Source organism: Podarcis filfolensis, assembly GCF_964270895.1.
Source record: "Podarcis filfolensis genome assembly, chromosome: 4".
Classification (NCBI taxonomy): domain Eukaryota; kingdom Metazoa; phylum Chordata; class Lepidosauria; order Squamata; family Lacertidae; genus Podarcis; species Podarcis filfolensis.
Window position 1 is genome coordinate 103,293,949 of NC_139607.1, and position 27,891 is coordinate 103,321,839.

At 48.6% G+C, this 27,891-nt stretch overlaps 3 protein-coding genes and 1 long non-coding RNA gene across 5 annotated transcripts in view; 1 reads left to right on the forward strand and 3 right to left on the reverse strand.

Annotated features, from left to right (window-relative positions):
• Positions 1 to 27,891, reverse strand: part of LOC310761883 (uncharacterized protein) — a gene marked incomplete at its 3' end in the record, with an annotated part of 95,645 nt that overhangs the window by 47,835 nt on the left and 19,919 nt on the right. The window lies entirely within an intron of this gene.
• The window catches only part of LOC310760733 (uncharacterized protein), a 73,605-nt gene that overhangs the window by 25,325 nt on the left and 20,389 nt on the right, over positions 1 to 27,891 (reverse strand). The window lies entirely within an intron of this gene.
• Positions 1,158 to 16,678, reverse strand: LOC310760726 (uncharacterized protein). 2 transcript variants are annotated; one of them, XM_083609804.1, is made up of 8 exons: positions 16,429 to 16,678; positions 15,330 to 16,127; positions 13,284 to 13,776; positions 13,010 to 13,091; positions 12,635 to 12,717; positions 10,419 to 10,545; positions 1,737 to 3,709; positions 1,158 to 1,642 (listed from the first exon to the last, which is right to left on the reverse strand). In XM_083609804.1, the coding sequence occupies exons 3-7, from the start codon at positions 13,683 to 13,685 to the stop codon at positions 2,187 to 2,189; spliced, it is 2,217 nt and encodes a 738-aa protein (XP_083465930.1). In that variant the 5' UTR covers positions 13,686 to 13,776; positions 15,330 to 16,127; positions 16,429 to 16,678; the 3' UTR covers positions 1,158 to 1,642; positions 1,737 to 2,186. The 2 variants fall into 2 exon arrangements, with proteins under 2 accessions (XP_083465930.1, XP_083465929.1); XM_083609803.1 differs by lacking the exons at positions 15,330 to 16,127; positions 16,429 to 16,678 and having other exon boundaries at positions 13,284 to 14,183.
• On the forward strand, positions 20,453 to 27,370 carry LOC310760972. The gene is made up of 3 exons (XR_014547139.1): positions 20,453 to 20,987; positions 21,199 to 21,274; positions 26,769 to 27,370. It is a non-coding gene; the product is annotated as an uncharacterized lncRNA (long non-coding RNA).

The following is a 27,891-nucleotide window of genomic DNA, read 5'->3' on the forward strand; positions in this document are numbered from 1 at the left end:
CAAACGAACGGAAGAAATGCACCTGTGGCTTCTGTCCGTTGAGCAAGAAATATGGGGTGTCACCTACCACTGCATTGTAGCACCTGTTCATCGTGAAATTGGCCGTCTTTACCGCCTCCCCCCAAAAACTGTGAGGCAACCCAGAGTCATCCAGTAAGATCTCGGATGCTCGGACCAGAGCTTTACTCCTAAGCTCTGCCACGCCAATCTTCTGAGGCGAAGTCACCTTGTGACGTATCCCCCTCTGGCGAAAGAAACTCTTTAGAGCAGACCCAGTGACCTCAGAACCACGGTCAAACTGGAAACCTTGCACCTTGGTGGAGAACCTCTGTTCCACCTCTGCAACCCAATCTTTGATCAGTTGCGCTGCTACCTCTGTTGCCATGGAAACCCGGCTGGTTCCCATGGGAAACGACCTTGGAAACATCCTGCCCTGGCTTCCCTGCTCTCTGTGGGCAGTTGCGACGCAGATGTTCAGCCAGAGATCATCAACCAGTGCGACCAAGGCAGTTTCAAGTCCCATGTTGAGGCCTGAATCCCGTCTGGAAGGGATCCAAATGGTCCGCTTCCTCCAGGCGTGCCTGGAGTTGTTCAGCAACCACTCGCTCAATCACCTTGCCCAAGAATGGAGGATTTGAGACTGGGCGATAGTTGGCCATCGTGGCCACATCCAAAGATGGGTCCGGGAAGGCTCCCTCACGGAGGGAAGCTTTCACCACCCCACGAAGCCCATCGCCCAGCCCTTCTTGGCCAGCTTTTATAAGCCAGGATGGATAAGGATCAAGGAGACAAGTGGTTGGTTTCTCTCGTCCAAGCAGCTTGTCCACATCTTCGGGGGTAACAGATTGGAATTGATCCAACATGACTAGACAGGACTCTAGCACTCTCCTGCCCTGCTCCCACGGTGGAGTCTACGTCTTCTTGAATCGGAGCAACTTTGTCCGCAAAAAACTTTGCAAAATCATTGCAGGAGATCATGTGGCCTGTACTGGGCCCTAATGGAGCAGGTGGTACTGCTAAATTGTGAACCACCTGAAAGAGTCTCCTGCTGCTGTTTTCCGCAGATGTAATAGAGGCGGTGAAGAAAGTCTTCTTGGCTGTCGCTATCACCACTTGGTAGGCTCAACATTCAGCTCTAACCCGTGTCCGGTCAGCTTCAGAATGGGTTATCCGCCACCGGCGCTCTAGCCATCTCAGCGATTGTTTCATCACCCTCAGCTCCGAAGAAAACCACGGGGCTGTCCGGGCTCCATGCAATCGGAGAGGGCGCTTCGGAGCCCGTCAATAGCCCTGGTTAACTCCACATTTCAGCGGGCCACCAGAAATCAGCTGAAAGGCCATCAACATGGGATAAAACATCCCCTACCACTCTCTGGAAACCATTTGGATCCATTAAGGGGCGGACCATCTGAATCGGTCCCACCTCCCTGCAGGAGGGGAAGGTTCGCGGAGAAGTCCAGTTGCACCAGGAAGTGATCTGACCATGGCACTTCTTTAGTTTCGCTTTTACTTAGTGTTAGATCACCAACATCCATAGAGGTGAACACCAGGTCTAAGTTATGTCCGCGGCTATGAGTTGGGCCAAACATATTCAGGGAAAGCCCCATGGAGGCCATGCTTTCCACGAAGTCCCAAGTGGCCCCTTGTAATAATAATAATAGTAAATTTTATTTATATCCCGTCCTCCCCGGCCGAAGCCGGGCTCAGGGCGGCTAACAACACTAAAACAGTGCAACTGTTGTAAGGTCATGTCGGCGTGGATGTTAAAATCCCCTAGGACAACCAAACTAGGTGTCTCCAGGAGAACATCCGCCACGACCTGGAGCAGCTCAGGCAGGGAATCCTTGGTGCGGTGTGGAGGTCGGTACACCAAAAGGAATCCTGTACTGCCCCTATTGCCCAACTTCCAGAACATGCACTCGGAGAACTGGGTCTTCCCAATCAGACGCCTGCTCCACAGGGTAGGACACAAACAAATGCCTTCAAGTTTTGTTTTTTTAAAAAAAGACTGACTAAACATGCGGAAGAACTTTTTGACAGCAAGAGCTGTTAGTGGATTGGACTCCCTTGGGAGTGCTGGAATTTCCATTCTTTGAAGTTTTCAAATGAAGTTGGATGGTCATCTGTCATGGATGCTTTACTTGCTATGCCTGCATCACAAGGGGTGGAATATATTGCACCAGGGATCACTTCAAGCTCAAAAATTCTACAATTCCGTGATTCTCCCCGGTATGAATTCTTTGATGGGAAGTGAGATTGGAGCTCTGACTGAAGCTCTTTCCACATTCCACACACTGATAGGGTTTCTCCCCTGTATGAATTCTTTGATGTTTAGTGAGATCGTCACTTCTACTGAAGCTCTTTCCACATTCCCCACACTGATAGGGTTTCTCCCCTGTATGAATTCTTTGATGGGAAGTGAGATGGGAGCTCATACTGAAGCTCTTTCCACATTCCACACACTGATAGGGTTTCTCCCCTGTATGAATTCGTTGATGGGAAGTGAGACTGCAGCTCATACTGAAGCTCTTTCCACATTCCATGCACTGATAGGGTTTCTCCCCTGTATGAATTCTTTGATGGGAAGTGAGACTGGAGCTCATACTGAAGCTCTTTCCACATTTAATGCACTGATAGGGTTTCTCCCCTGTATGAATTCTTTGATGGGAAGTGAGACTGGAGCTCATACTGAAGCTCTTTCCACATTCCACACACTGATAGGGTTTCTCCCCTGTATGAATTCTTTGATGGGAAGTGAGATTGGAGCTATCAGTGAAGCTCTTTCCACATTCCACACACTGATAGGGTTTCTCCCCTGTATGAAGTCTTTGATGTTTAGTGAGATCGGAGCTTCTACTGAAGCTCTTTCCACATTCCACACACTGATAGGGTTTCTCCCCTGCATGAATTATCTGATGGGAAGTGAGACTGGAGCTCATCCTGAAGCTCTTTCCACATTCCATGCACTGATAGGGTTTCTCCCCTGTATGAATTCTTTGATGGGAAATGCGATGGGAGCTCATACTGAAGCTCTTTCGACATTCATTGCACTGATAGGGTTTCTCCCCTGTATGAATTCTTTGATGTTTAGTGAGATCGGAGCTCATACTGAAGCTCTTTCCACATTCCATACACAGATAGGGTTTCTCCCCTGTATGAATTCTTTGATGTTTAGTGAGATCGTCGCTTCTACTGAAGCTCTTTCCACATTCCATGCACTGATAGGGTTTCTCCCCTGTATGAATTATTTGATGGGAAGTAAGATTGTAGCTTATACTGAAGCTCTTTCCACATTCCATACACTTATAGGGTTTCTCCCCTGTATGAATTCTTTGATGTTTAGTCAGATTGTAGCTCCTACTGAAGCTCTTTCCACATTCCATACACAGATAGGGTTTCTCCCCTGTATGAATTCTCTGATGGGAAGTGAGACTGGAGCTCTGACTGAAGCTCTTTCCACATTCCACACACTGATAGGGTTTCTCCCCTGTATGAATTCTTTGATGGGAAGTGAGATTGGAGCTGCTACTGAAGCTCTTTCCACATTCCATGCACTGATAGGTATTCTTTCCAATGAGATTTCGTTGATGGGAACTGGAATCGGAGCTCTGACTGCAGCTCTTTCCACATTCCAAATTTTTACATGACTTCTCCACTCTGCAGATTGTGTTGTGGTCACCTTTGTTCTTGATTTCAAATTCATCACAATCTGCAATGGAGAGAAAAAGGGATTAGAGCCTCAGGAACAAATGGAGCCCCCAGTTAGGGAATAATGCTCATTAAATTTGTTGTAGAGAAGGCAGTTGGCTGTGTGTTTATTACCTTTGTTATTTGTAATAAACCAATGTATTTATTATTGGATTCTAATCGTTGGTTGAATGTTGCTTTGTTTGAAGTAAGTTACTCATTTTATAAATTTTGTACTTTTTGTAAAAATTTTGTAGTTTTTTCATTGGTTTAGATGCTATTATTACTGTTTCATGTTTATACAGTAGCACCTCGGGTTACGTAACCCTCGGGTTATATAAACATCAGCTTATGAAAGCGACAAATCCATGCGCATGCGCAGAACAGTGATCCTCAGTTTGTGTAAACCTCGGGATCTGGTCAGACCTCCGGAACGGATCCCATTCGCAACCAGAGGTACCACTGTATATGTGTTGGAAGCTTCCCAGATTGGCTGGGGCAACCCAACCAGATGGTCAGGGTATAAATAAAAATTATTATTATTGCTATTATTATCACTGCTAGTACTACCTGAGATTCAATCAGCCTGGCTCTTCTCTGGGGCAGATGTTGTTTGGCCCAGTCATGGCATCCCCTCCATCTCCAGTGTCAGTAGTCTCTTTGGTCAACCCAAGACTGACAGCAGCAAAAACAAAAACAGAAAACCTGACAGAATCTACTTATCTTTCCTAACAATTCTGAAGCTGACATTTAAGATGCCTGGGCAGTTCAGATCAGCCCAACTGTGGTAGCAGGAGGCAGAACTGGAGGAAGATTGAGCTTGTAGGGCAGCAGCTGAAGAAGGAACAAAAAGGGTTTTCTTGTGCGTGTTTCTTGTGGCTGATTAGCTGCTCTCCCTGTGCAAAGGTCAGAGGCGCGCGCAGTTTGATCCATCTTTTAGATTTAGGGGAGCTAGTCTTAAACGTTTGTTGGGGGAGACCTAGGTTTTTGGGGGGGGGATTTATTTGTCCTGCCTTCACGCTTTTTATGATGGCGGACCGCTGTAGTCAGCCCCAACGACACGTTCTCAAGATGGAGGGTGAGGGAACAGCTGCAGTCGCCTGTGGTTCCTGCGCAATGTTTGCCATCTTGCCAAAGGTTGCAGGCAGCTTTACCTGCAGCAATTGCATGTTGATTGCCCTCTTAAAAGACAAAGTCCAGCAACTGGAAGAATGTGTAGATACGCTCCAAAGAGTTAGAGAGCTGGAGCTCTTCTCGGAAGCAACAGAACACACCATCTCCACCAAGGAGGAGACAGGGGACTCCCCTGAGAAGGAGGCTAGTTCACCAACACAGGAGCCAGATATATGGAGAAACGTGACTCAAAGAAGTAGGAGGCCCAGGGTTCGCTCTGATCGTTTAGAAATACACAAACACTTTGAGGTCCTCTCCCCTAGCATGGAAGACGAAGAGCAGACTCCATTTGAGGATCTCTCCCTTATTACAGTCGATCAGATATATGAAGACGAGCAGCAAAGTCAGCCCTCAGGGAATGTGCAGGCGACCTTGGAACGGACAGCTCACGGAAGAACCCCGACCAGACCTAAGAGGAGGCATGTAGTGGTGATAGGGGATTCCCTACTGAGGGGAACAGAAGCAGTGATCTGTGGGCCTGACAAGATGTCTCGGGAAGTGTGCTGTCTCCCTGGGGCTAAGATCCAAGATGTAACTGAACGACTGCAAGGAATCATAAAACCCACTGACAAATACCCCTTCCTCTTGGTTCATGTGGGAACCAATGACACTGCAAGCAACAGCCTCCAGAAGATCAAAAGAGATTGCGAGGCTCTGGGCAGGAAATTGAAGCAATTAAATGCACAAATTGTCATCTCATCTGTCCTCCCAGTTGAACGACGTGGCCCAGGGAGAGAGGGAAAAATAGTGGAAGTGAACAACTGGCTTCGCAAATGGTGTAAACAGGAACAGTTTGGATTCTTAGATCACGGAATGCAGTTTCTTGAAGATGGACTTCTGGCAAGTGTTGGGCTGCACCTCACAACGGTTGGGAGGAATGTTTTTGCAAAAAATCTCAGAAACCTCATCAGGAGGGCTTTAAACTGACTAATGTGGGGGAGGGAGACAGTGCTCCTGAAGGTAGGAGTCTATCAATTGATGAAGATGATCATCCAAATGTCATAGACCGAATGGAGCAAACAGCACGCAGACCTAGTGGTGGGAGGAAAAAATCCTTAAATAAGAGACACGGGGGAATGATTAATGGACTTCAATGTCTGTACACTAATGCGCAAAGCATGGGAAATAAACAAGGTGAGCTTGAGCTCTTGGTACAGCAAACTAAATATGACATAATAGGAATCACTGAAACCTGGTGGGATAAGTCCCATGATTGGAATGTAATAATGGAGGGATACAATCTATTTCAGAGAAACAGACCAGACAAGAAAGGAGGAGGAGTGGCGTTATATGTCAGGGATGTGTATACCTGTGAAGAGATCCAAGATTTAGAACCTCAAAGCCAAAGTGAGAGCATTTGGGTCAAAATTAAGGGAGAGAAGAATAACAGTGACCTCATTGTGGGAGTTTACTATAGATCCCCAAGCCAAACGGAGGACATAGATGATGCCTTCCTGGAACAGATGGCCAAGCATGCAAAAGGAAGGGAGATAGTAGTAATGGGGGACTTCAATTACCCGGATATTTGTTGGATGTCAAACTCAGCCAAGAGCATAAGGTCAAACAGATTCCTCACTGGCCTTGCAGACAATTTCATTGTCCAGAAAGTGGGAGAAGCAACAAGAGGAACAGCCATTTTATATCTGGTCCTAACCAATGTTGATGACCTGGTTAGTGGGGTAGAAGTGGAAGGATCATTAGGTGCAAGTGATCATGCTCTTCTGAAGTTTACTATACAGCGGAAAGGAGCAGCCAAGCATACTAGGACTCAATTTCTCGACTTTAAGAAAGCCGACTTCATAAAACTTAGGGAAGTGCTGGGTGAGATCCCATGGGCAGTAATACTAAAAGGAAAGGGAGTTCATGATGGCTGGGAGTTTGTTAAGAGGGAGATAGTAAAAGCACAACTTCAGGCAATACCAATGAGATGGAAACATGGAAGGTGCCTAAAAAAGCCAGGGTGGCTATCTAAAGAACTTTTAACTGAGTTAAGATTAAAAAAGGATGTGTACAAAAAATGGAAAAGGGGGGAAACCACCAAAGAGGAATTCAAACAAATAGCCAGCACGTGTAGACACAAAGTCAGAAAAGCTAAAGCACAGAATGAACTCAGGCTTGCTAGAGAGGTTAAAAGCAACAAAAAAGGCTTTTATGGGTATGTTTGTAGCAAAAGGAAGAACAAAGAAACAGTGGGGTCACTCAGAGGAGAAGATGGTGAAATGCAAACAGGGGACACAGAAAGGGCTGAACTCCTCAATGCCTTCTTTGCCTCAGTCTTCTCCGATAAAGAAAACAATGCCCGACCTGAAGAATTTGGAGCAAATGATTCAGCAGAGGAAACACAGCCCAGAATAACTAAGGAGATAGTAATAATAATAATAATAATAATAATAATAATAATAATAATAATTTATTATTTATACCCCGCCCATCTGGCTGGGCCTCCCCAGCCACTCTGGGCGGCTTCCATAAAAACCAAAAATACAGTAAAATATCACACGTTAAAAACTTCCCTGAACAGGGTTGCCTTAAGATGTCTTCTGAATGTCAGGTAGTTGTTTATCGCTTTGACATCTGCTGGGAGTGCGTTCCACAGGGCGGGCGCCACTACCGAGAAGGCCCTCTGCCTGGTTCCCTGTAGCTTCTCGCAATGAGGGAACCGCCAGAAGGCCCTCAGCGCTGGACCTCAGCGTCCGGGCAGAATGATGGGGGTGGAGACGCTCCTTCAGGTATACTGGACCGAGGCCGTTTAGGGCTTTAAAGGTCAGCACCAACACTTTGAATTGTGCTCGGAAACGTACTGGGAGCCAATGTAGGTCTTTCAAGACTGGTGTTATACGGTCTCGGCGGCCGCCCCCAGTCACCAGTCTAGCTGCCGCATTCTGGATTAGTTGTAGTTTCCGAGTCACCTTCAAAGGTAGCCCTACGTAGAATGCATTGCAGTAGTCCAAGCGGGAGATAACCAGAGCATGCACCACTCTGGCGAGACAGTCCGCAGGCAGATAGGGTCTCAGCCTACGTACCAGATGGAGCTGGTAAACAGCTGCCCTGGACACAGATTTGACCTGTGCCTCCATGGACAGCTGTGAGTCCAAAATGACTCCCAGGCTGCGCACCTGGTCCTTCAGGGGCACAGTTACCCCATTCAGGACCAGGGAATCCTCCACACCTGCCCGCCTCCTGTCCCCCAAAAACAGTACTTCTGTCTTGTCAGGGTTCAACCTCAATCTGTTAGCCGCCATCCATCCTCCAACCGCCTCCAGACACTCACACAGGACCTTCACCGCCTTCACTGGTTCTGATTTAAAAGAGAGGTAGAGCTGGGTATCATCCGCATACTGATGAACACCCAGCCCAAACCTCCTGATGATCTCTCCCAGCGGCTGCATGTAAATGTTGAAAAGCATGGGGGAGAGGACAGAACCCTGAGGCACCCCACAAGTGAGAGCCCAGGGGTCTGAACACTCATCCCCCCCCACCACTTTCTGAACACGGCCCAGGAGGAAGGAGCGGAACCACTGTATGACAGTGCCCCCAGCTCCCAGCCCCTCAAGACGGTCCAGAAGGATGTTATGGTCGATGGTATCAAACGCCGCTGAGAGATCCAGCAGAACTAGGAAACAGCTCTCACCTTTGTTCCTAGCCCGCCGGAGATCATCAACCAGTGCGACCAAGGCAGTTTCAGTCCCATGATGAGGCCTGAATCCTGATTGGAAGGGATCCAAATGGTCCGCTTCTTCCAGGCGTGCCTAGAGTTGTTCGGCAACCGCTCGCTCAATCACCTTGCCCAAGAATGGAAGATTTGAGACTGGGCGATAGTTGGCCATCGTGGCCGCATCTAAAGTACAAGAATACTTGGCTAGTCTAGATGTATTCAAGTCTCCAGGGCCAGATGAACTGCATCCAAGAGTATTAAAAGAACTGGCAGATGTGATTTCAGAACCACTGGCAGCCATCTTTGAGAATTCCTGGAGAACAGGCGAAGTCCCGGCAGACTGGAGGAGGGCAAATGTTGTCCCTATTTTCAAAAAGGGGAAAAGAGAGGACCCAAATAATTACCGCCCAGTCAGTCTGACATCAATACCAGGGAAGATTCTGGAGCAGATCATTAAGCAAACAGTCTGTGAGCACCTAGAAAGGAATGCTGTGATCACCAATAGTCAGCATGGATTTCTGAAAAATAAGTCATGTCAGACGAACCTGATCTCGTTTTTTGACAGAATTACAAGCCTGGTAGATGAAGGGAACGCAGTGGATGTAGCCTACCTTGATTTCAGCAAGGCATTTGACAAGGTGCCCCATGATATTCTTGTAAAGAAGCTGGTAAAATGCGGTCTTGACTATGCTACCACTCAGTGGATTTGTAACTGGCTGACTGACCAAACCCAAAGGGTGCTCATCAATGGTTCCTCTTCATCCTGGAGAAGAGTGACTAGTGGGTTCTGTCTTGGGCCCGGTCTTATTCAACATCTTTATCAACGACTTGGATGATGGACTCAAGGGCATCCTGATCAAATTTGCAGATGACACCAAACTGGGAGGGGTGGCTAACACCCCAGAGGACAGGATCACACTTCAAAATGACCTTGACAGATTAGAGAACTGGGCCAAAACAAACAAGATGAATTTTAACAGGGAGAAATGTAAAGTATTGCACTTGGGCAAAAAAAATGAGAGGCACAAATACAAGATGGGTGACACCTGGCTTGAGAGCAGTACATGTGAAAAGGATCTAGGAATCTTGGTTGACCACAAACTTGACATGAGCCAACAGTGTGACGCGGCAGCTAAAAAAGCCAATGCAATTCTGGGCTGCATCAATAGGAGTATAGCACCTAGATCAAGGGAAGTAATAGTGCCACTGTATTCTGCTCTGGTCAGACCTCACCTGGAGTACTGTGTCCAGTTCTGGGCACCACAGTTCAAGAAGGACACTGACAAACTGGAATGTGTCCAGAGGAGGGCAACCAAAATGGTCAAAGGCCTGGAAACGATGCCTTATGAGGAACGGCTAAGGGAGCTGGGCATGTTTAGCCTGGAGAAGAGGAGGTTAAGGGGTGATATGATAGCCATGTTCAAATATATAAAAGGATGTCACATAGAGGAGGGAGAAAGGTTGTTTTCTGCTGCTCCAGAGAAGCGGACACGGAGCAATGGATCCAAACTACAAGAAAGAAGATTCCACCTAAACATTAGGAAGAACTTCCTGACAGTAAGAGCTGTTCGACAGTGGAATTTGCTGCCAAGGAGTGTGGTGGAGTCTCCTTCTTTGGAGGTCTTTAAGCAGAGGCTTGACAACCATATGTCAGGAGTGCTCTGATGGTGTTTCCTGCTTGGCAGGGGGTTGGACTCGATGGCCCTTGTGGTCTCTTCCAACTCTATGATTCTATGATTCTATTCTAAGATTGTTCACAGAAAAAACTGTAATCTACTATTTCTTGTGCGGGTGTTAGGTTCCCAGGTGTTGTAGGGGGTGCTGTGAAAATATATGAGGTTTGTCACATAGAGGTATTTTTTGAATTTCCTGGCAGATAGGACGATCCCACACGGAGGCTTACCAAGAGAGGCCACGATCCCATGATTCTCCTCCATGACGTCCTTATGCAGAGCTCTCTGGTCAGGATCCAGCAACTCCCACTCCTCGTCCGTGAAACGAACAGCGACATCTTCAAAGCACACTGGACCCTAAAAGAAAAGGGGAAATGTCCTCCTCTGAGACAGCAGAAATATGATCTGCTACACAATGCTCTGTTATTTCCTTCCTGTTAATTGCTGTTGTCAGAGCTGCCCAAGGTCCCAGCTCACAAAGGACCAACGCTGCTTCGTTGTTAAGTACAAAAGTCTTTATTGAAGTTCAGTTTCACTTCCAGAGCCGCAGCGCGCAGCTCTACGTCTCAACTGTCAGACCGCTGATGATCCGTCTGAATCTCCTCCCCCTGTACACCAGTTTAAGACCCTCGCCTTGCTCCACCTTTTCCGCTGCTCTTTCCTCCTCTGGGTCCGCCTGCCCGCCGGGGTCTCGCCCTTTCTAGCCTCATCTGACGCTGATTCCCCTGAGCCTTCTCCCTCCCTCCGGCGGGCTTTAGGAGCTGGTTCCCCATCCGGGTCTCCTGCTGTCCCCCGCGCCTGCACATTTGAACTTGGCGCGCGCGCCCAGCCGGTAACTTTTCTCCTGACCGTTTCACTGCTGCTGTCACTGCTTCCCCCTTTGGGGGGGCTAGCTGCAACTGACCTCCCCTCCATTCCCCCACTCTCCGATGGAGGCGTGGTCAGCCCTGACTCACCTCCTCTCCCCGCTGGAGGAGACGCTGGCCCTGACACATGTGACTCTTCCCCCCCACTACGCTCTGGTGGGGAAACTGGTCCCGATCCCCCACTGCTGCTTTGGGGTTCCCCTCTGGCTCCTTGTTTCTGGTGCGTCCCCCCTGGGACCCCCCTTGCCCTGACCATCGGCGCCCCCTTCTGGGAATCTTCTGATTCGCTGGAGAAGCTCATGGAATCTCTCGGGCCACTGTCATACTCCCCTACGCTTCCCTCGGATTCTTCCCCTTCGCTCTCCAATTCCTCTCTCCCCAGTGCTCCTGCTCCTGATTCCCTGACAGCTGTGTTATTTCAATAGGATTGCTTTGCTGCACATTTTTATTATGGGTACCTAGTTTAACGCTTTAATTGAATTCTACGTTATTCTGCCTACGGAAGCATTCCAGTTGCCCCGATGGAAGGATCCACTTTCTCTTCTCCTTGTTAGTTGTTCTGGGGAGGTTCCCCCCGAGTGCCCTAGAGCCAAATTCAAGGGGTTCATGGGGGCATGGAGAGGGGGAGGAGTGGGGGGCAGGCCCCATTTTGCAGCGGATGGGGCTGGCTAGGGGAATCCTGGAAATTATTTGTCATCGTCTGTCCGCTGCTTAGAAGCCTATTTTAGCATTCAGTGTTCAATTTAGAAATATAATAATCCTAGTTTGGATGGCCATCTGTCTTGGAGGATCTAGCTGAGACTCCTGCAATGCAGGGGGTGGGACTTGATGACCCTTTTTGTCCCTTTCAACTCTAGGATTCCATGAAAACTGCAACTACAGATGAATCCTACTGGCAACATTCAGAAGGCAGGTATGACAGAGTTATCTGGGCAGGAAATCCCACACTTCACAGCTGGAGTTTACTCTTTATCAGCAAAAACACGATGTTCACATTCTTGGCTGAGTTTCGGGCTTCATGAAAACAGCAGCTCATTCCCTGAGCCTCTTCGTCCACAAAAGCAGTTGCTGAGAGTGAAGTCCCCCGACTCCCCACAGCTTTCCAAGTCCCCTCCTCTCTGGGGTTTCTGGCAAGCGATTGAACAGTGTGCCAGTGTGCAGCCTGCCTTTGCTCCTCCATGTTAGACCCCTCTTGGCTCTGAGAGACAAGCAGGGAGGGTGGATTCTGGCAGAAGGAGAGGGAGCCCCCGTGGCTCCTCCTTCTCCTGACTCACCTCTGACTCTCAAACTCCCTCCTCCCACTCGCCTCCTTCTTCTTCTGCCTCTGATTCTGCACTGCATTCTGCCTCAGAGTCTCCCAGCTCACTAAGCGCTGTTTCCCCTTCAGCTTCTGACACCTCCTCTTCCCAAGCTTCTCCCTCTGACCGCCAATCCTTCCTCCACCTTCACTCCTTGGACTCAGAGCCGCCTTCGTTTCCTGGTTCCCTGCCTGCTTCCTCCCACCATTCCTCTGTGCCCAAGCAGTCCATGACATTGCTCCATCCCTCGGCCTCTGACCCCACAAGGCAGCTTCCCCTGACCTGATCTGGTTCCACAGCCACTGCTTCCCTTCTGCCCCCATGAAAAGATGGATCAGGAGGTCTTGCCGGCATCATTCTTTCACCTGCAAAAGAAAAAAAGGTAATCAGGATGCTAGGAGTGCCTGCTTCTCTCACAGAGGCAACAGGACATCTCTAACTACAGATGGGCTTTGAGAAAGCCTTACCTGCTGAGTGCAGTTGAAGGTTTGTGCCCATTTCATGTTAGTTGTGCAGAAATACATCTCCCCTCCTCTGAACCCTTGTTCCCAACCCCCACCCCTCAAAAAAAAAAAAACCAAGATGAAAAGAACCCTCAGATGAGTTGGAAAACCAACAGAACAAGACCAAATGGAGAAAAGCCACCTTCCTCCTTACCCAGTGGCCTCTCTCTGGTGTCCAACGGAGGCCTCTCTGCCTCACAGGAATCCAGGTCCATTTCTGCAAAATGATCCCTTTTCTGAAAGAACAACAAGAATTCAAAACAGTAAATGAAAGGTGAGAAATATTAGAAAGAGAACACAAAGACAGATACTTTAAGGGTGTTAGATTTCATTCCCTGAAAACGGATGGGCCATCAGCAGACCATTTTTGGATGTTCTCCATCCTGCTTGGAGCCCCTTGGGAGTATCCAGAGGGAAGTCTCTCTCACCTGCCTTCTCTCCTCTGCCTGACTCAGGAGGAAACCTTCGGCCAGGGCCACAGCCTGGGAACTGGTCTCCACTCCACAGTCCCTCACCCAGATCTCCATCTCTGGTGGAAGGACAGCCAGGAACTGCTCCAAGATCACCAGGTCCAGCATCTCAGCTTTCGTGTGCTTTTCTGGCTTCAGCCACTGACGGTCAAGGTGGTAGAGTCGGCTGCAAACCTCTCGGGGTCCTTTGGCCTCCTGGAAGCAGAACTGCCTCAACTGCTGGCTCTGCACCTCTGAGTGGAGGGTGTCCTCCTCACCCAGGATCTTCTGCACAGAGTTTTCCAAGAATCCCCCACTGCCCCCAGTTTGGATGACATGGCCTCTTCCTGCTCTAGGGCCAGCTGTGTCTCGCTCATCCATCTGTGCTCTCAGGAAGCCTCTGAGAGATTGGAAGGAACCCTTTGGTCTTCTGCCAAGTTCTGTCTGTCTGAATGAGAAGCTCTAGCAAATCCTACAAAGCAAATACATTGTTCTGTTACAAAAGTTGTACAATATCAGGAGAAGAAAAAGTTTCCCTGAGCAAGCATGGGTGAGTCTTGCTGGGAACCAGGGTATGACTGCACCACAGCCCAGACTCTGAGCTATCTTTCTAAAAAGGAGGAGGAGGAGGAGGAGGGGGAGGAGGGAGGATGTAGGCCTCTAGAAGGGAGATTGTGGAAATGTGGAGGCAAGCGAAGAGATTAATGCGAGGCGAATCAGCCTGGTTGCTCCTTCCTTCCAGTCAATGCATGAAGTCAGAACTGATTGACAAGGGAGTCATTGGTGCCTCGTGAAAAATGACTAGGTGTGTTGAGTCCGAATCTCCTTTCTTGTAGCTTGAAGCCATTGGTTGGAATCCTACCCCCAGGTGACATGGCTCTCCTAAAGGCCGGCCTCACTATACACTGCCTTTGTTGATCTAAAAGCAGCCTTTGATACAGTCTCCAGAACCAGACTCTGGGACAGACTACAGGGGACCTACATAGAATTAAGAGCTTCTGCTCTTAATTCAGGCACTGCATGCAAACACGGCTCTTAGAGTCAGGTGTAGCCGCCTAGGACACCTAACGGACCCTATTAAAACCTCTAAAGGAGTCAGGCCAGGGTGCCTATTGACCCCTCTACTATTCAATTTCTATCTAAATAATTTAATATCTGCACTCCATGACTCAGAACTCCACCCTCCGAAGCTCGCAAATCGGCATATTTCGGTCCTGCTATATGCCGACGATGCAGTAATTTTATCTAGAACCCCCACTGGACTCAAAAGAGCACTAAGAAAGCTCGCAGCATACTGTGAAACTGAATGTCTCAAAATCAACTATCAAAAGACCAAGATACTCGCTTTGGGGGCAAAACCAAAGCTTAAAAGCTGGGAACTCCAAGGCCATAAATTAGAACAAGTCACAAACTATAAGTATCTAGGAATGGGGGTACAGGCCTCAGGAGCCAACAAACTACACATAAACTCCATCGGGAGTTCAGCGGAAAAACCCGCAAATTGTATCCTTAAATTTTTCAGAGCACAAGGGGGCTTCTTCGTTCCCGCAGCTCGAAAACTATACAAGGCCAAAACTTTGGCACAACTCCTTTATGGTTCCTTTTTGCCCCCGCCTTCCTCGGCTTCCTCCCCCCTTGAGAGAGTTCAATCTGGACTTCTTGGAGCTCTCCTCCAAGTGCCCAGATGTGTCTCAAACGCATGGGTGAGATTGGAAACGGGGATGATGAGAGTGGAGGCTAGCATCTGCCTAACATCAATCTACAAATGGCTGACATTGAATCTGCTCCCCCGAGGGATAGCTCCACTGACCCTCTGTGACCAATTCCAGTCAGGCTGGCAGACTGCAGTTCTGAACACTTGGGCCAGGCCAAAGCCACGGTCAGGCAAAGAATATTAGATACCGAGAGAGAACAGGACTGCACAAGGTGCCCCGACCATAGAATTGGAGAAATCGAGAAATATATAGCCGCACCGGCAGAATATCTCTTCTTTCTCGCATCTAGAAATACAAGAAGGGCCTTTACACTCGCCAGAAGCTCGGCTCTTCCCTCGCTGGTCCTGGATGGAGCCTTTAGAAAAGTCCCGTATGCTCAGAGACTTTTCACCTGCCCATTGGGAGAGATAGGAAGCAAAAACACTTGTTCTTTAGACGTCCCTTTTACGAAGAGGCTCGTAGTAAGACCATTGATCCCCTGCTGGTGAGGCTCGCTGACCTCCCGCAAAAGCAAAAATTAGACCTTTTCCTGTTAGGGAAAGATCAGAAGATGACCTGGATGGTCGCCAGATTCTGTGTACAGATCTGTAGGCGCAGACCATCTCCCAACTCAAAATAGTCCGTCATGAAAATCCCCAAACTCGGTTTCATGGGTGACTCTGAGTCAACTCCCTGGGATAGCTTGTTGGTGTACATTGTTTTTAAATTTTTTGTTGTACATAAATTGCCTGTTTTAGTTCTGTGACTGTACCCCCAAGTGTGTTTTATAAGCTGGTCTCTGACCGTAATAAATGATCTAATCTGGCATGGCTCTCCTGTCTCCTCTCTGTCTCCTCCTCTCCAACTAAAGATACCCAGCTCCTCCTAAAGCTTGGCTTGATCTGCTTGGCTGGCCTCCTCTGCCAATAAGGAGAAAGAAAGAAGGGAAACAGACAAAGAGGTTTTGGAGCAACCATTCATACACGTTTCCTCTGTTGTGCAATGACGCTGACCCGTGTCACACACAGCAGAAGTCCTACTTATACCCTTATTTAGAGAAGCTAGATTTCTATCTGCTAGATTTCCCAGGGGGCTCTGAATAATTTTCTTTCTGGAAGGGGGCGGGAACCTCCTCCCCCACAAAAGATCTAAAGGAAGGAGACAGTTCCTGCGACCTCGCCCCTCCCTGGCAGGACCCCCTGCTCCCAGAGGCTCCCCCCCCCCCACATGAGCCACCCTCCCCTGCTGCAGCCCTGGGACCCCCCCTTCTCCCCACTGCACCCTCCGTTTCCTCTGTTGTGCAATGACGCTGACCCGTGTCACACACAGCAGAAGTCCTACTTATACCCTTATTTAAAGAAGCTAGATTTCTATCTGCTAGATTTCCCAGGGGGCTCTGAATAATTTTCTTTCTGGAAGGGGGCGGTAACCTCCTCCCCTCCCCCCCCCAAAGATCTAAAGGAAGGAGACAGTTCCTGCGACCTCGCCCCTCCCTGGCAGGACCCCCTGCTCCCAGAGGCTCCCCCCCCCCACATGAGCCACCCTCCCCCGCTGCAGCCCTGGGACCCCCACCTTCTCCCCACTGCACCCTCTTGGGGGGGGGAGGAGGAGGAAGAGACTCACCAGATCCCCGTGGAAGAGAACAATGCAGCATTTGCAATAGCAGAAAGCAACCCCCCCTTGCAGGAAGGGGAGGGAGGGGCTTTTCCTCTGGAGGACCTGGCCCCCCTTTACTTCCTGTCCTCTCTAGGAATGCAGCTCAGTTCCCTTTAACCCTTGCAAAGCCGAGCCCACCCTGCTCAGTCCTCTCTGCCTTTTCTCTCCTGCATTGCACAATCCCAGAGATGCTCATTTGGAGGGGACGCTCTTGGTTGGTCTGTGATCCGCTCCCTCCCTTGGCCAGAAACTGGAGGAAGAGGTTGCAGGGAAAAGGGGTTTGCAGGAAGCAAGGAACCTCATCCTAGAATGGGAGGGAGCCCTAAGGGTCATCTATTCCAGCCCCCCTGCAAGGCAGGAATCTCAGCCAAAGCATCCAACCTCTGCTTAAAAACCTCCAAGGAAGGAGAGTCCGCCATCTCCCAAGGGATTCTGCTGCTCTTCCCGTCAGAAGAAACTGCTTTCTGGTCCTCTGGGTCCCTTATTCTGGGTGCTCCCCTCTAGGGCAGGAGAAAACAAGCTGGCTCCCTCTTCCATGGGTCAGCCCCCCAGATATTGAGAGGTGGCTCCCAGGTCTCCATCCAGGCAGATCTCAGCTGAGGGAGGAACAGGAAGACACAGTGTTCCTGCCTCTCCTGGGGCTACACATTGCTGAGCTGCAAAATGCAGGAAAGGGCACATTTTGAAGGCTTTGGGTACGTTTTGTTAATGGAGAAATCTGAGGGCTCCCTTGGACAAAAAACAAGGACACCGGCCAGGAATATCAGAGCAAAAGAGGAGCCAGTAGGCTTGGTCTTTCTTGAAGACTGTCGAGACAGGACTCCCACCTGCAACCAGGTGGAACAAGATGGAAGCCCCAAACAGCAGAGCCTCCAAACTTTTATCAGCTGCTAATCCCCACGTTGCAACCCCCCAAACTACATCACTCATACATCATGAAAGGGGAGGTCTGGTGGCAGTAATCTGAGCATCCTGGACCCTGCCCCATGGTTCCCCTTGCCTTCCATCAAACACCCATGGAATGTAACCTGACCCTTTTGTCTTCGGCTGGGTTTGTTATTTCTGGAATGGCTACCTGTCTGGCACTCAGGTATCAGGATGCCAGGGATTATCCCTCAGGCAGAGGGGCTGCTGAGTAGCTGAGCTCACATGTCTATATGAATTTCTGAAGTTTTCCCAGTGAGCCAGTACATAGATACGTTTATCAGTGAATTCTTACATTTGGTAACATGCAGCAGAGGCCCTTTGACCAGATAGGAAGAAACTGTGATGAAGTGTTTTGTGGGGACAAATTGCAAAAGTCACAAAAGTGATTTTGCCTGCAGGTGAATAATGGAATTAGCCAATCATGTGGGGCCCATTGTGTAAATAACGTATATAAAGCAGACATTCCGGGGGAACATCCATTCCTCCTCACAACTGTGAGCTGAATAAAGAGCATGAAATCCACACTCAACTCCGAGTATATTTCAATAGGAGAGCCTTCAAGGTGACACACAGGACTGCTAAGAACCCCCCCCCCCCAAAAAAAAAAAAACCCCTGTGATCATCTTCTAGCTTGGTTTCTTTCCCCTTCCTGATCCATGGATTCTCACAGAGAGAAGAAGGAGAGACAATTGACAACAGGAGCCACCTCCTGGCCAAGCAATTCCCATGGGAGTTGCTGGAGGCAGGGGTGGGACCTGTTGGCCGTGAATATTTGGATTGGCTAAGCAGATGAAATGGGCAGAAGCATCTCAGCCAGTGGGAAAGGCAGCCATATTGACTATGGCAGGCATAGACAACTCGGCCCTCCAGATGTTTTGCGACTACAGTTCTCATCATTCCTGACAACTGGTCCTGTTAGCTAAGGATAATGGGAGTTGTAGTCCCAAAGCATCTGGAGGGCTGAGTTTGGGGATGCCTGCAATATGGGTTGCAGACTCTCCATCTTTGGCGGTCTTCACATACCTGTCAACTGTCCTGTTTTGAGTGGGACGTCCTGAAATTCCATAAGCCACTCTGGCTTCTGATTGGCTCCCAGGATATCCTGTTTGGGCTCCCGTGAATGTGTGGCCCCAAAAGACGCCCATTTTGGGGGGTCCTTGCTCTCGCGTGAGTTATGGGACTCATTCAGGAGCGTGGCCCCAAAAGTCGCAGGTTCCAATTTCCCTCTGCAACATGTTGGAGGGTAGGCAGAGTTTGGGAGGACAACTCTCTTCATATTCTATGGCTGTGGGTGACAGGAGAAAGAGTAGACGATGTCTGAATCTTCAGAGGGCCAGCAGAGGAGCCTCCCTTGGATGAATCACCACACCCCCATAGTGGCCGTAAAAGCAGGTGAGCAGTGAGTCTCCCCTCAAGTTTTAGAAGGAGTGCTGCATTAGTAGGCTGTCTCCCAGGATGCTTTTTATTATGTTTTTATCATTTTTGTTCTGTATTGTGCTTTTAATGTTGTACACTGCCCTGGGAAATTCTGATAAAGGGGGGTATATAAATTGAATAAATACTTCTACTACTACTACTACTACTACTACTACTACTACTACTATTTCCCCAGCACCATAAGTTCCTTGTTTGATGATCTTTTTATGTTATAAAGGGTTCCGCCTTCTGGAGTGCCAAGTCTTTTTGAGAGAACTGCTGTGGAGCTGAGATGAAGGAGGAGAGACCATTTCCTCTCCACCCAGCAGAGGTGTGGAACTCCAGGAAGACGCAACCTGAAAGACAATGCACTATTTTATGAAAAATTTTATAACTCTTTCTTATGTTATATGATGTTATGATGTATTGTAATTTTCCTAAAATGTATACATTGCTTGATTGTAAACACACACACACACACTTTCAAAATGTTTTTTAAAAATATTTTTATTAGTAATTTCAACATAACATTTTATCCAAAAACATATTATCCTTAACCACCCCCCTTATTTTTCCCCTCTCCAAAAAACCTGACCCACCCTCACCTCCCCCCCAGACTACCCTCAGCTTCTCTCTCTGGTTTATCAACATATGTTATTTTCTGCATGTTACAAAACTGTACAGATCCTTAATTTATCTATATAAATGTTATCAATAAAAAGTTTGTAAACGTTTATTCAAAACCTGCCAAGGAGTCCAGTTCATTTTGTTGCTTCTGTAAGTACTTTGTAAAGGGTTCCCATTCATCTTTAAAATCACAGTTATCCTAGTCACGTAGTTTGTGTGTCAATTTTGCCAATTCTGTGATTTCCATCAATTTCTCTGGCCATAGTTCTTTAGTCGGGATTTCCTCATTCTTCTATCCCTGTGCTGTTAAGAGTCTTGCCGTCATTGTCTCATACATAAATATATTTTTCAGTTTCCTTGGCAGGTCTTTTCCTACAATCCCTAACAAGAATGCTTCAGGTTTTTAAACAAATGTTAATTGGAACATTTTCTTCAACTCATATAATGATTTTTGATTTCATTACAATCCTACCACATATGGTAAAAAGTCCCATCTCTTTCTTTACACTTCCAAAACATATTTGAGCTGGTTTTGATCGTTCTTCCTAACTGCACTGGTGTCATATAGCATCTATACATCATCTTCATATAATTTTCTTTCAGCAAGGAACACTCTGTGGATTTTAAATTGGTTTTCCATAACCTTTCCATAACCTTTCCCAATCTTCCACAGTAATATTATGACCTATATCTTGTGCCCATTTAATTATAACTGATTTCACCTCTTCGTCTTTCGTCTCCCATTCTAACAGAATACCGTATGTGCCTTTCAGCAGTTGGAATCTAAGTCTCTCCTGTATTTGTCAAAGGATTCTCTGAAATTCTGTATCTCCTTTTCGTGTATGTAAAGGAAATGCCCTCTGGGAATTCCCATTTATATCTAATGTCAGATCTCCTGAGTGCTGTTGTTAAATATCTATATTTGGTTCTTCTAAGTCTCAATTTCAGTGGAATCTCCCTAAGGATATCTACTTTCTGTCCGGAAACCACATGATTTTTTTCAAAAACTGTTCTGAAGGATTGCATCCTTCACTCTTTTTTTTACTAGTGTTAATAAAACATCTCCTGGCTGCCTCTGTTCTCAATTTTAACGGGATCTAATTCTGAAACAGCTCTCTGAAAGCCCATCCAACCAATCTTTGCTTTCTCCCAGCCATTCTGAAATTGTCTGTGTGACATATGTCTCCAAATTTGGCTCTGAATCAGATTCTGGAAGGCCTCTGTCAGGTAGACGTTAACTTATTACTTCAGCTAAATGTCACAGGATTAAACAAGGTACTACAGTGGTACCTTGTGTTACAAACGCTTCAGGTTACATACGTTTCAGGTTACAGACTCTGCTACCACAGAAATACTACCTCGGGTTAAGAACTTTGCTTCAGGATGAGAACAGAAATCGTGCACAGCTTCTCTTAAACTCCCTCCTCTCATAATCAGTCGTTACACTTCAGGTATCCAGAATAAATGCTAAAAGGCTTAACTCTGTTTCTGCTGCTTCTCTCTCATTCCCTTCCTTAGTTAGGACAGGACAGCCCAGCTTCCTTCATGGCTTCATACTTTGGTCCGTGAGCGAGGGGCCACTTTTCCTCGGTTCCCCTCTCTCTTAGCATTCCCTCTCCCGAGGTATTTTCCTTTGTATGCCAAACCCAGGTGTGATGGGATGGTGAGCTGCTTGTGCGTAAAATCCTGATCCCTCAGAGTTTGGCTAAGTTCCCAAACCTCTGTCTGTGATGGAGCTCCTTAAGCATGGCTCCATCAATCGCTCGTTGAATCGGACAGTGGGCGTTTACGGAACTTCTTCCAGCATAAAAGCTCCTTAACGGAAACGCGTCTTCTGGACTCTCGGCGTGACAGTTTCCGCCGAGGAGTGGGTGTCCCTACGGGAGGTCCTGAAACCTCCCCACTGTTCTCGCTTGAAGTGTCTCTGAGCCCTCCCTCCGACTCACTTTCCCTTGGAACTCCACTTCTCCCCCTGCTGGTCCCCTCCTCCGCTGAGTGGTCTCTCTCACCCTCCATGAGCCCTTTCACCTCCTTCGTCTCAGATGACAGTTGCCTGACATCCACCTCCCCTCCAGGGCCCCCTTCACCCCCTTCCCTCCCCTCCTCTGCGGGAGGCGAGGGAGCAAAACCCCTGAAGGAACCTCCCTCATCTTCCGAAGTTTCGAACACTTCCCTCCACCTTTTGCTGTTTCCGGTTTCCAAGTACTCCTCCTCCTCGGAGTCTGTACCTCCTTCCAACTCCGATTCCCTGAATCCCTCCAGTTCCTCCTCATCGTCGGTGGTGCCAAAGTACTCCCTCCGGAACCTAGCTGCTGGCTGAGGTATCCTGGGGAACCTTTGGTGGAACGTTTCGATCAAGACCTCGTCATGGACCTCCTCTGCCTTCACCCAGGTGTTTTCCGACTCCGATTCCCCTTCCCACGCGACCAAATACTCCACCTGATTACCCTTCCACCTGGAGTCGATGATTTCCGCCACATAGTTGCGGCTTTCCCTTTCTTCTATGGCTGGCCCCCGTGTGGATACCCCTTCACCTTCCCCCCTGTATGGTGACAGTAATGACCTGTGGAATACTGGGTGCAGTTTCATGTGGTTCGGTAACCGGAGCCTGAAAGCCACTGGGTTGACCTGTTGGATGACCTCAAATGGTCCCAATCTTTTGGGTCTCAATTTCTTGCAACCCCCCTTGAACGGCAATCCTTGGGTTGATAGCCAGACCCGACTCCCCACCCTAATTGTTTCACCTTCCCTTCTGCTCTTGTCTGCCTGCCTCTTATATTCTTCTTTGGCCCTTTCTAAGTTGTGTTGGAGTTGACGATGGATCGCTTCCATTTCTTCTACAAAAAGTTCAGCGGCTGGAACACTCCATCTCTCTCCTCCCTCCCCTGGAAACGCCCTGGGGTGGCACCCATAATTAGCCAAAAAGGGGCTCATCCCGGTGGACACATTCTCTGCATTATTGTAAGCAAATTCCGCTAGTGCCAACTTTTCGACCCAATCGTTTTCTCTGTCATTGACATAACACCTCAGGTATTGTTGAAGGATACCGTTTGCCCTCTCCGCCTGCCCATTGGTCTCAGGGTGCCTGGCTGTCGAAAAGTTGACCTCTACGTGCAACAAGCTCATAAGCTTCCTCCAGAATCTGGACGTGAACTGTTTCCCTCTGTCGGAAACCACCCTCAAGGGGGCGCCATGCAGCCTAAAAATATGTTCTACAAACAATTTCGCTGTCTCTTCCGCCGTGACTGCATGTGAGCAAGCTACAAAGTGACCCATCTTAGTTAACTGGTCTACTACAACTAGTATGGCGGTTTTCCCCTGGGATTTGGGCAGATCAGTCATAAAATCTATCGACACCGCCTCCCACGGTCGCTCTGGTGTGGGTAACGGTTCTAATAACCCCGCTGGTGCCCGCCTTTCTCCTTTGGCTCTCTGGCATTGGTCACACCTTCTCACATACTCCCGTACATCCTCCCTCACCTTGGGCCACCAAAACTCCCTGGTCACCAACCACATGGTCTTGTGTTGCCCAAAATGCCCCGCTGTGGGATTGTCGTGCAGCTGTTTGAGTACTCTCCCCCTCAATTCCCCTTCGGGTATATATAGCGCCCCTTTGTAATACAATGCCCCGTTTCTTTCTTCAAAACCTCCGGGGTCTTCTCCCTCTCTCCTTAAACCTCTGAGCTTATCCTGGGCGTACTCATCATTTACCGTTCCCTCTACCAGTTCTCTTTGCCCCACCCAGGCCGCACCACACACCCAGTGGTCCTCTGGGATAATATGTCTCTCTTCTGGCGCTCCCTCCCCCTCCAAATATTCAGGTTTGCGAGAGAGAGCGTCCGCTCTGATGTTTTCTGGACCTGGCACATAGCAGATTTCAAAATGGAATTTGGAGAACTCCTGGGCCCATCTCACTTGTCGTTGGTTGAGCACTCGTGCCGTTCTCCAATACTCCAAATTCTTGTGGTCCGTACACACTTGCACCTTATGCTGTGCGCCAATTAGTAAGTGTCTCCATCTCCGGAACGCTTCGTGAATGGCGAGTAGTTCTCGGTCATATACCGTGTAGTTCCTCTCGGATTTGTTCAGCTTACGCGAAAAGAAGGCACACGGTCTCCATTCCGACTTATTGCTCCCTGGCTGAAGCAGCACCGCCCCCACCGCCCGGTCTGAGGCATCAGTTTCCACTCTCATGGGTTTTTGTAAATCCACATGCAGGAGCTGTTCTTCCGAAGCGAATGCCTTTTTCAATTCCTCAAAAGCGTGCTCCGCCTCCGCCGTCCAAACGAATTTCTTCTTGCTGCTTAGACAGTCCGTGATGGGAGCCGTTAAGTGGGCAAAGTTCTTGATGAATTTACGGTAAAAGTTCCCAAACCCTAAGAACCTTTGCACATCTTTTTTCGTTTTCGGTGTCTTCCATTCCAGCACCGCCTGGACCTTCCCTGGATCCATGGCTAATCCCTTGTCTGATAAGCGGTACCCCAGGAATTCCACCTCCTTGGTGTGGAACTGACACTTCTCCAATTTCACCCACAACTGGTTTGCTTGCAGCTGGCTCAGCACTTCCCTGACATCCTTTACATGCTGCTCCTCATTCTCTGAATATATCAGCACGTCATCAAGGAAGGCCACGCAATTCTTGTAGAGCAAAGGTCCCAGTACATGGTTCATGAGCGATTGAAAACAGGCGGAGCCTGCTTGCAATCCAAAGGGCATAACGAGATATTCGAAAGCCCCTAGGGGGGTGAACATCGTTGTCTTCCATTCATCCCCCTTCTTTATTCGTATCAGGTTGTACGCTCCTCTCAGGTCCAGTTTCGTGAATATCTTTCCCTTCCTCACCCTGGTCAAAATGTCATCAATCCTGGGCATGGGGAAAGTCACTGGTTCTGACACGGCATTTAGCCGCCGGTAGTCCACGACCAATCTCGGTTTATCCGTGTTTTTTTTGTCCACAAAAAACACTGGGCTGCCCCCCACCGCTCTGGACTCTCTGATGAAACCTCTCTTCAGGTTTTTGTCAATAAACTCCCTCAACTCCTGCATTTCCCTGTCTGACATGGCGTACAGCTTGCCCACAGGGAGCTGGGCCCCAGGGACCAGGTTAATTTGGCAGTCAAAGTCTCTATGCGGTGGTAGTTTATCTGCTTCCCTTTCGCTGAAGACCTTGCTCAGGTCAGCGTATTGTTTGGGCACCTTCCCTTTGTCCGCCACTTCCGTCCCTGCTAGGGAGGCTTTTGCCCCTTCTGGCACCTTTCCCTCTTTGCAGTGTTCCAGGCAATGTGCTGACCCAAAGGAGACCACCCTCTGATGCCAGCCCACTAGCGGGTCATGCAACGCTAGCCAGCTCATTCCCAAAATGACTGGCGCCCCTCCCAGGGTGGCTACATTGAACGCTATCCTTTCGGTGTGCCTTGCCACCCTCATAACCATTGGGACGGTCTGTAGGCTAACTTCTCCCCCCAACAGCTCCCTCCCATCGATCGTGGTGACCTGCAGGGGGTTGCTTAAGGGGAGTGTCTGTATCTGGTGTTCAGCTGCAAACTCCTTGCTCATAAAATTACAGGAGCTGCCTGAGTCCAACAGCGCCTTGGTCTTTAGTGGGTATCCGTTTGCCAGCTCTAGCAACACCTCTATTACTAGGGCTGGTCTTGGAGGTTCCGGAGTGGGCACTTTTACTGCTCCTTGGCCTGTCTGCAGTGCCCTGACAGTGGCAGACAGGCGTTGGCTTTTACTGGCTCCTGGACTTCCTCCTCCTTCCCCCCAACAGCTCCCGCCATCCCTTGCCATTCCTTTCTTTGCGGGCAGACTCTGGCAAAGTGACCTGGCTGCTGGCAGAGATAACATTTCTTGGCGCTCTTTCCCTCCTTCTTCCTCCCTTCACTGGGATTTGAAACTGCGCGCGCGCGCGCTGTTCCAACTTCCATCGGCTCTCCGGGCGGGAAACTTGGTTCTGGAATCTCTGGAATGCGGAAATCCCTCCAACGCTCTCCTTTCCCCTCCCGCTTCTCCAAGGCTCTTGCCTCCTGGCGCGCTCCAATGGTCAGCACTGATTTGGTCAGCTGGTCCATAGACTCCGCCCTGGGCGCCCGGGAAAGTTCGTCTTTCACCGCCGAAGAAAGCCCCTCTTCAAAGAGCATTTGAATGGGTTCCCCCGATAGGTCCCACCCCAATTTATGTATCAACATTGTAAACTCAGTCCAGTACTCCCGAACCGATCGGCTCCCCTGTCTGCAAGCCATCAATTGTCTGCGCACCAGTCCCTGTTCAATCTCGCTGGAAAACATCAAATCCATGGCGCGAAAAAACTTCCTCGCGTCCTTCAGCATGTCACTATTCCCTGCCATCAGGGGTCTAACCCAGTCTCTCGCCCCCCCTTCGAGATGGCCAATCACAAACGCCACTCGCGATGCCTCGTCGGGAAAGTCGTTAAACTGCAGTTCGAGAGCATACTGCATCTCTGTCCTAAAGGCTTGGTAGTTCCTGGGGTCCCCCCCAAACTTCTGCACCATTCCTGGCATCTTTCTTGCTAGTGTAGCGCCTTTTGCCTTTTCTGCATCCTGCGCCCTCCTTTCTTCTAGCCTCGCCGTTTGCATTGCTAGCTGGAGTTCCAACACTCTGTACCTTTCTTCCAGAGTTGGACCTTCTCCAGCTCCTGCTGCTCCTCCGGCTCCGGCTGGGTTGCTCATGATGCCTCTCTGCACAAGCTGCTTTCAGGGACTGTCCGATTGCTGTGATGGGATGGTGAGCTGCTTGTGCGTAAAATCCTGATCCCTCAGAGTTTGGCTAAGTTCCCAAACCTCTGTCTGTGATGGAGCTCCTTAAGCATGGCTCCATCAATCGCTCGTTGAATCGGACAGTGGGCGTTTACGGAACTTCTTCCAGCATAAAAGCTCCTTAACGGAAACGCGTCTTCTGGACTCTCGGCGTGACAGTTTCCGCCGAGGAGTGGGTGTCCCTACGGGAGGTCCTGAAACCTCCCCACTGTTCTCGCTTGAAGTGTCTCTGAGCCCTCCCTCCGACTCACTTTCCCTTGGAACTCCACTTCTCCCCCTGCTGGTCCCCTCCTCCGCTGAGTGGTCTCTCTCACCCTCCATGAGCCCTTTCACCTCCTTCGTCTCAGATGACAGTTCCCTGACACCAGGGGATCATCTGTGTCCTTTTTACTGACTCAGAAATCTCCTTTTCCTAGAAAATCTCTCCCCTCCCGAATGGAAGGAGAACCCAGAAGAAGACTCTTCCCACAGCTTCTCCCTCCAGATTAAGTCCCGTCTGAACACTCTCTCCAGACCCTCAACATGGACTTCCTATCTCAGCTACGACTGTTAATAGAGGATGAGCTGCCTCACTTCATGAAATTAAAACCTCGCTCCTTCAAAGTATTAGAGTTCAAAGACTGTGATAAAAATGAAAGAAGAGCAAAGGGAGAACAATATCGTGATTCTCAAATGATGGATAACATAGGTTACTACAGGAGTAAGAAAATAAAATGATAATTATTATTATTATTTATTATTTATTATTTATAACCCACCCATCTGGCTGGGATTCCCCAGCCACTCTGGGCAGCTTCAAATAAAATATTAAAATACTAATACATCAAAAATTAAAAGCTTCCCTAAACAGGGCTGCCTTCAGATGTCTTCTAAAAGTCTGGTAGTTGTTGTTCTCCTTGACATCTGGTGGGAGGGCGTTCCACAGGGAGGGCGCCACTACCGAGAAGGCCCTCTGGCTGGTTCCCTGTAACTTAGCTTCTCGCATTGAGTTCCCGGCTAGCTTCATCCTCGGGGGTAACAGATTGGAATTGATCTCACACCTGAAGACTAGAAAGGTGGAAATCTGCCCTAAAACCTGCTCCGACCACAATGCTGTGAAGATGGAAATGAAACTAACACCAACTGGTTCCTTCAGATGGAGGATGAATGACACATTGTTTAGGAATGAAGAAGTGACTAAGAAGGCCCCAAAAACTTTGAGAGATTATTTTCAGATAAATATGAACACCACTGTAGAAAAAAGAGTGATTTGGGACGCAAGCAAAGCGGTTATGAGAGGATTTTTGATACAACAGAATGCGATTCAAAAGAGAGTCCAAAATGAGAAAAAAGATAAGATTTTGGAGAAAATAAAGGAAGGAGAGAAGAAATTTAGAGTGAAACCAAAGTCACAGGAGATTCTGAAAGAGATAAAGTTATACCAAGTTCAATATATGAAAATGATGAACCAGGAAATAGAATGGAAAATTAAACAGATGAGACAAAAGACCT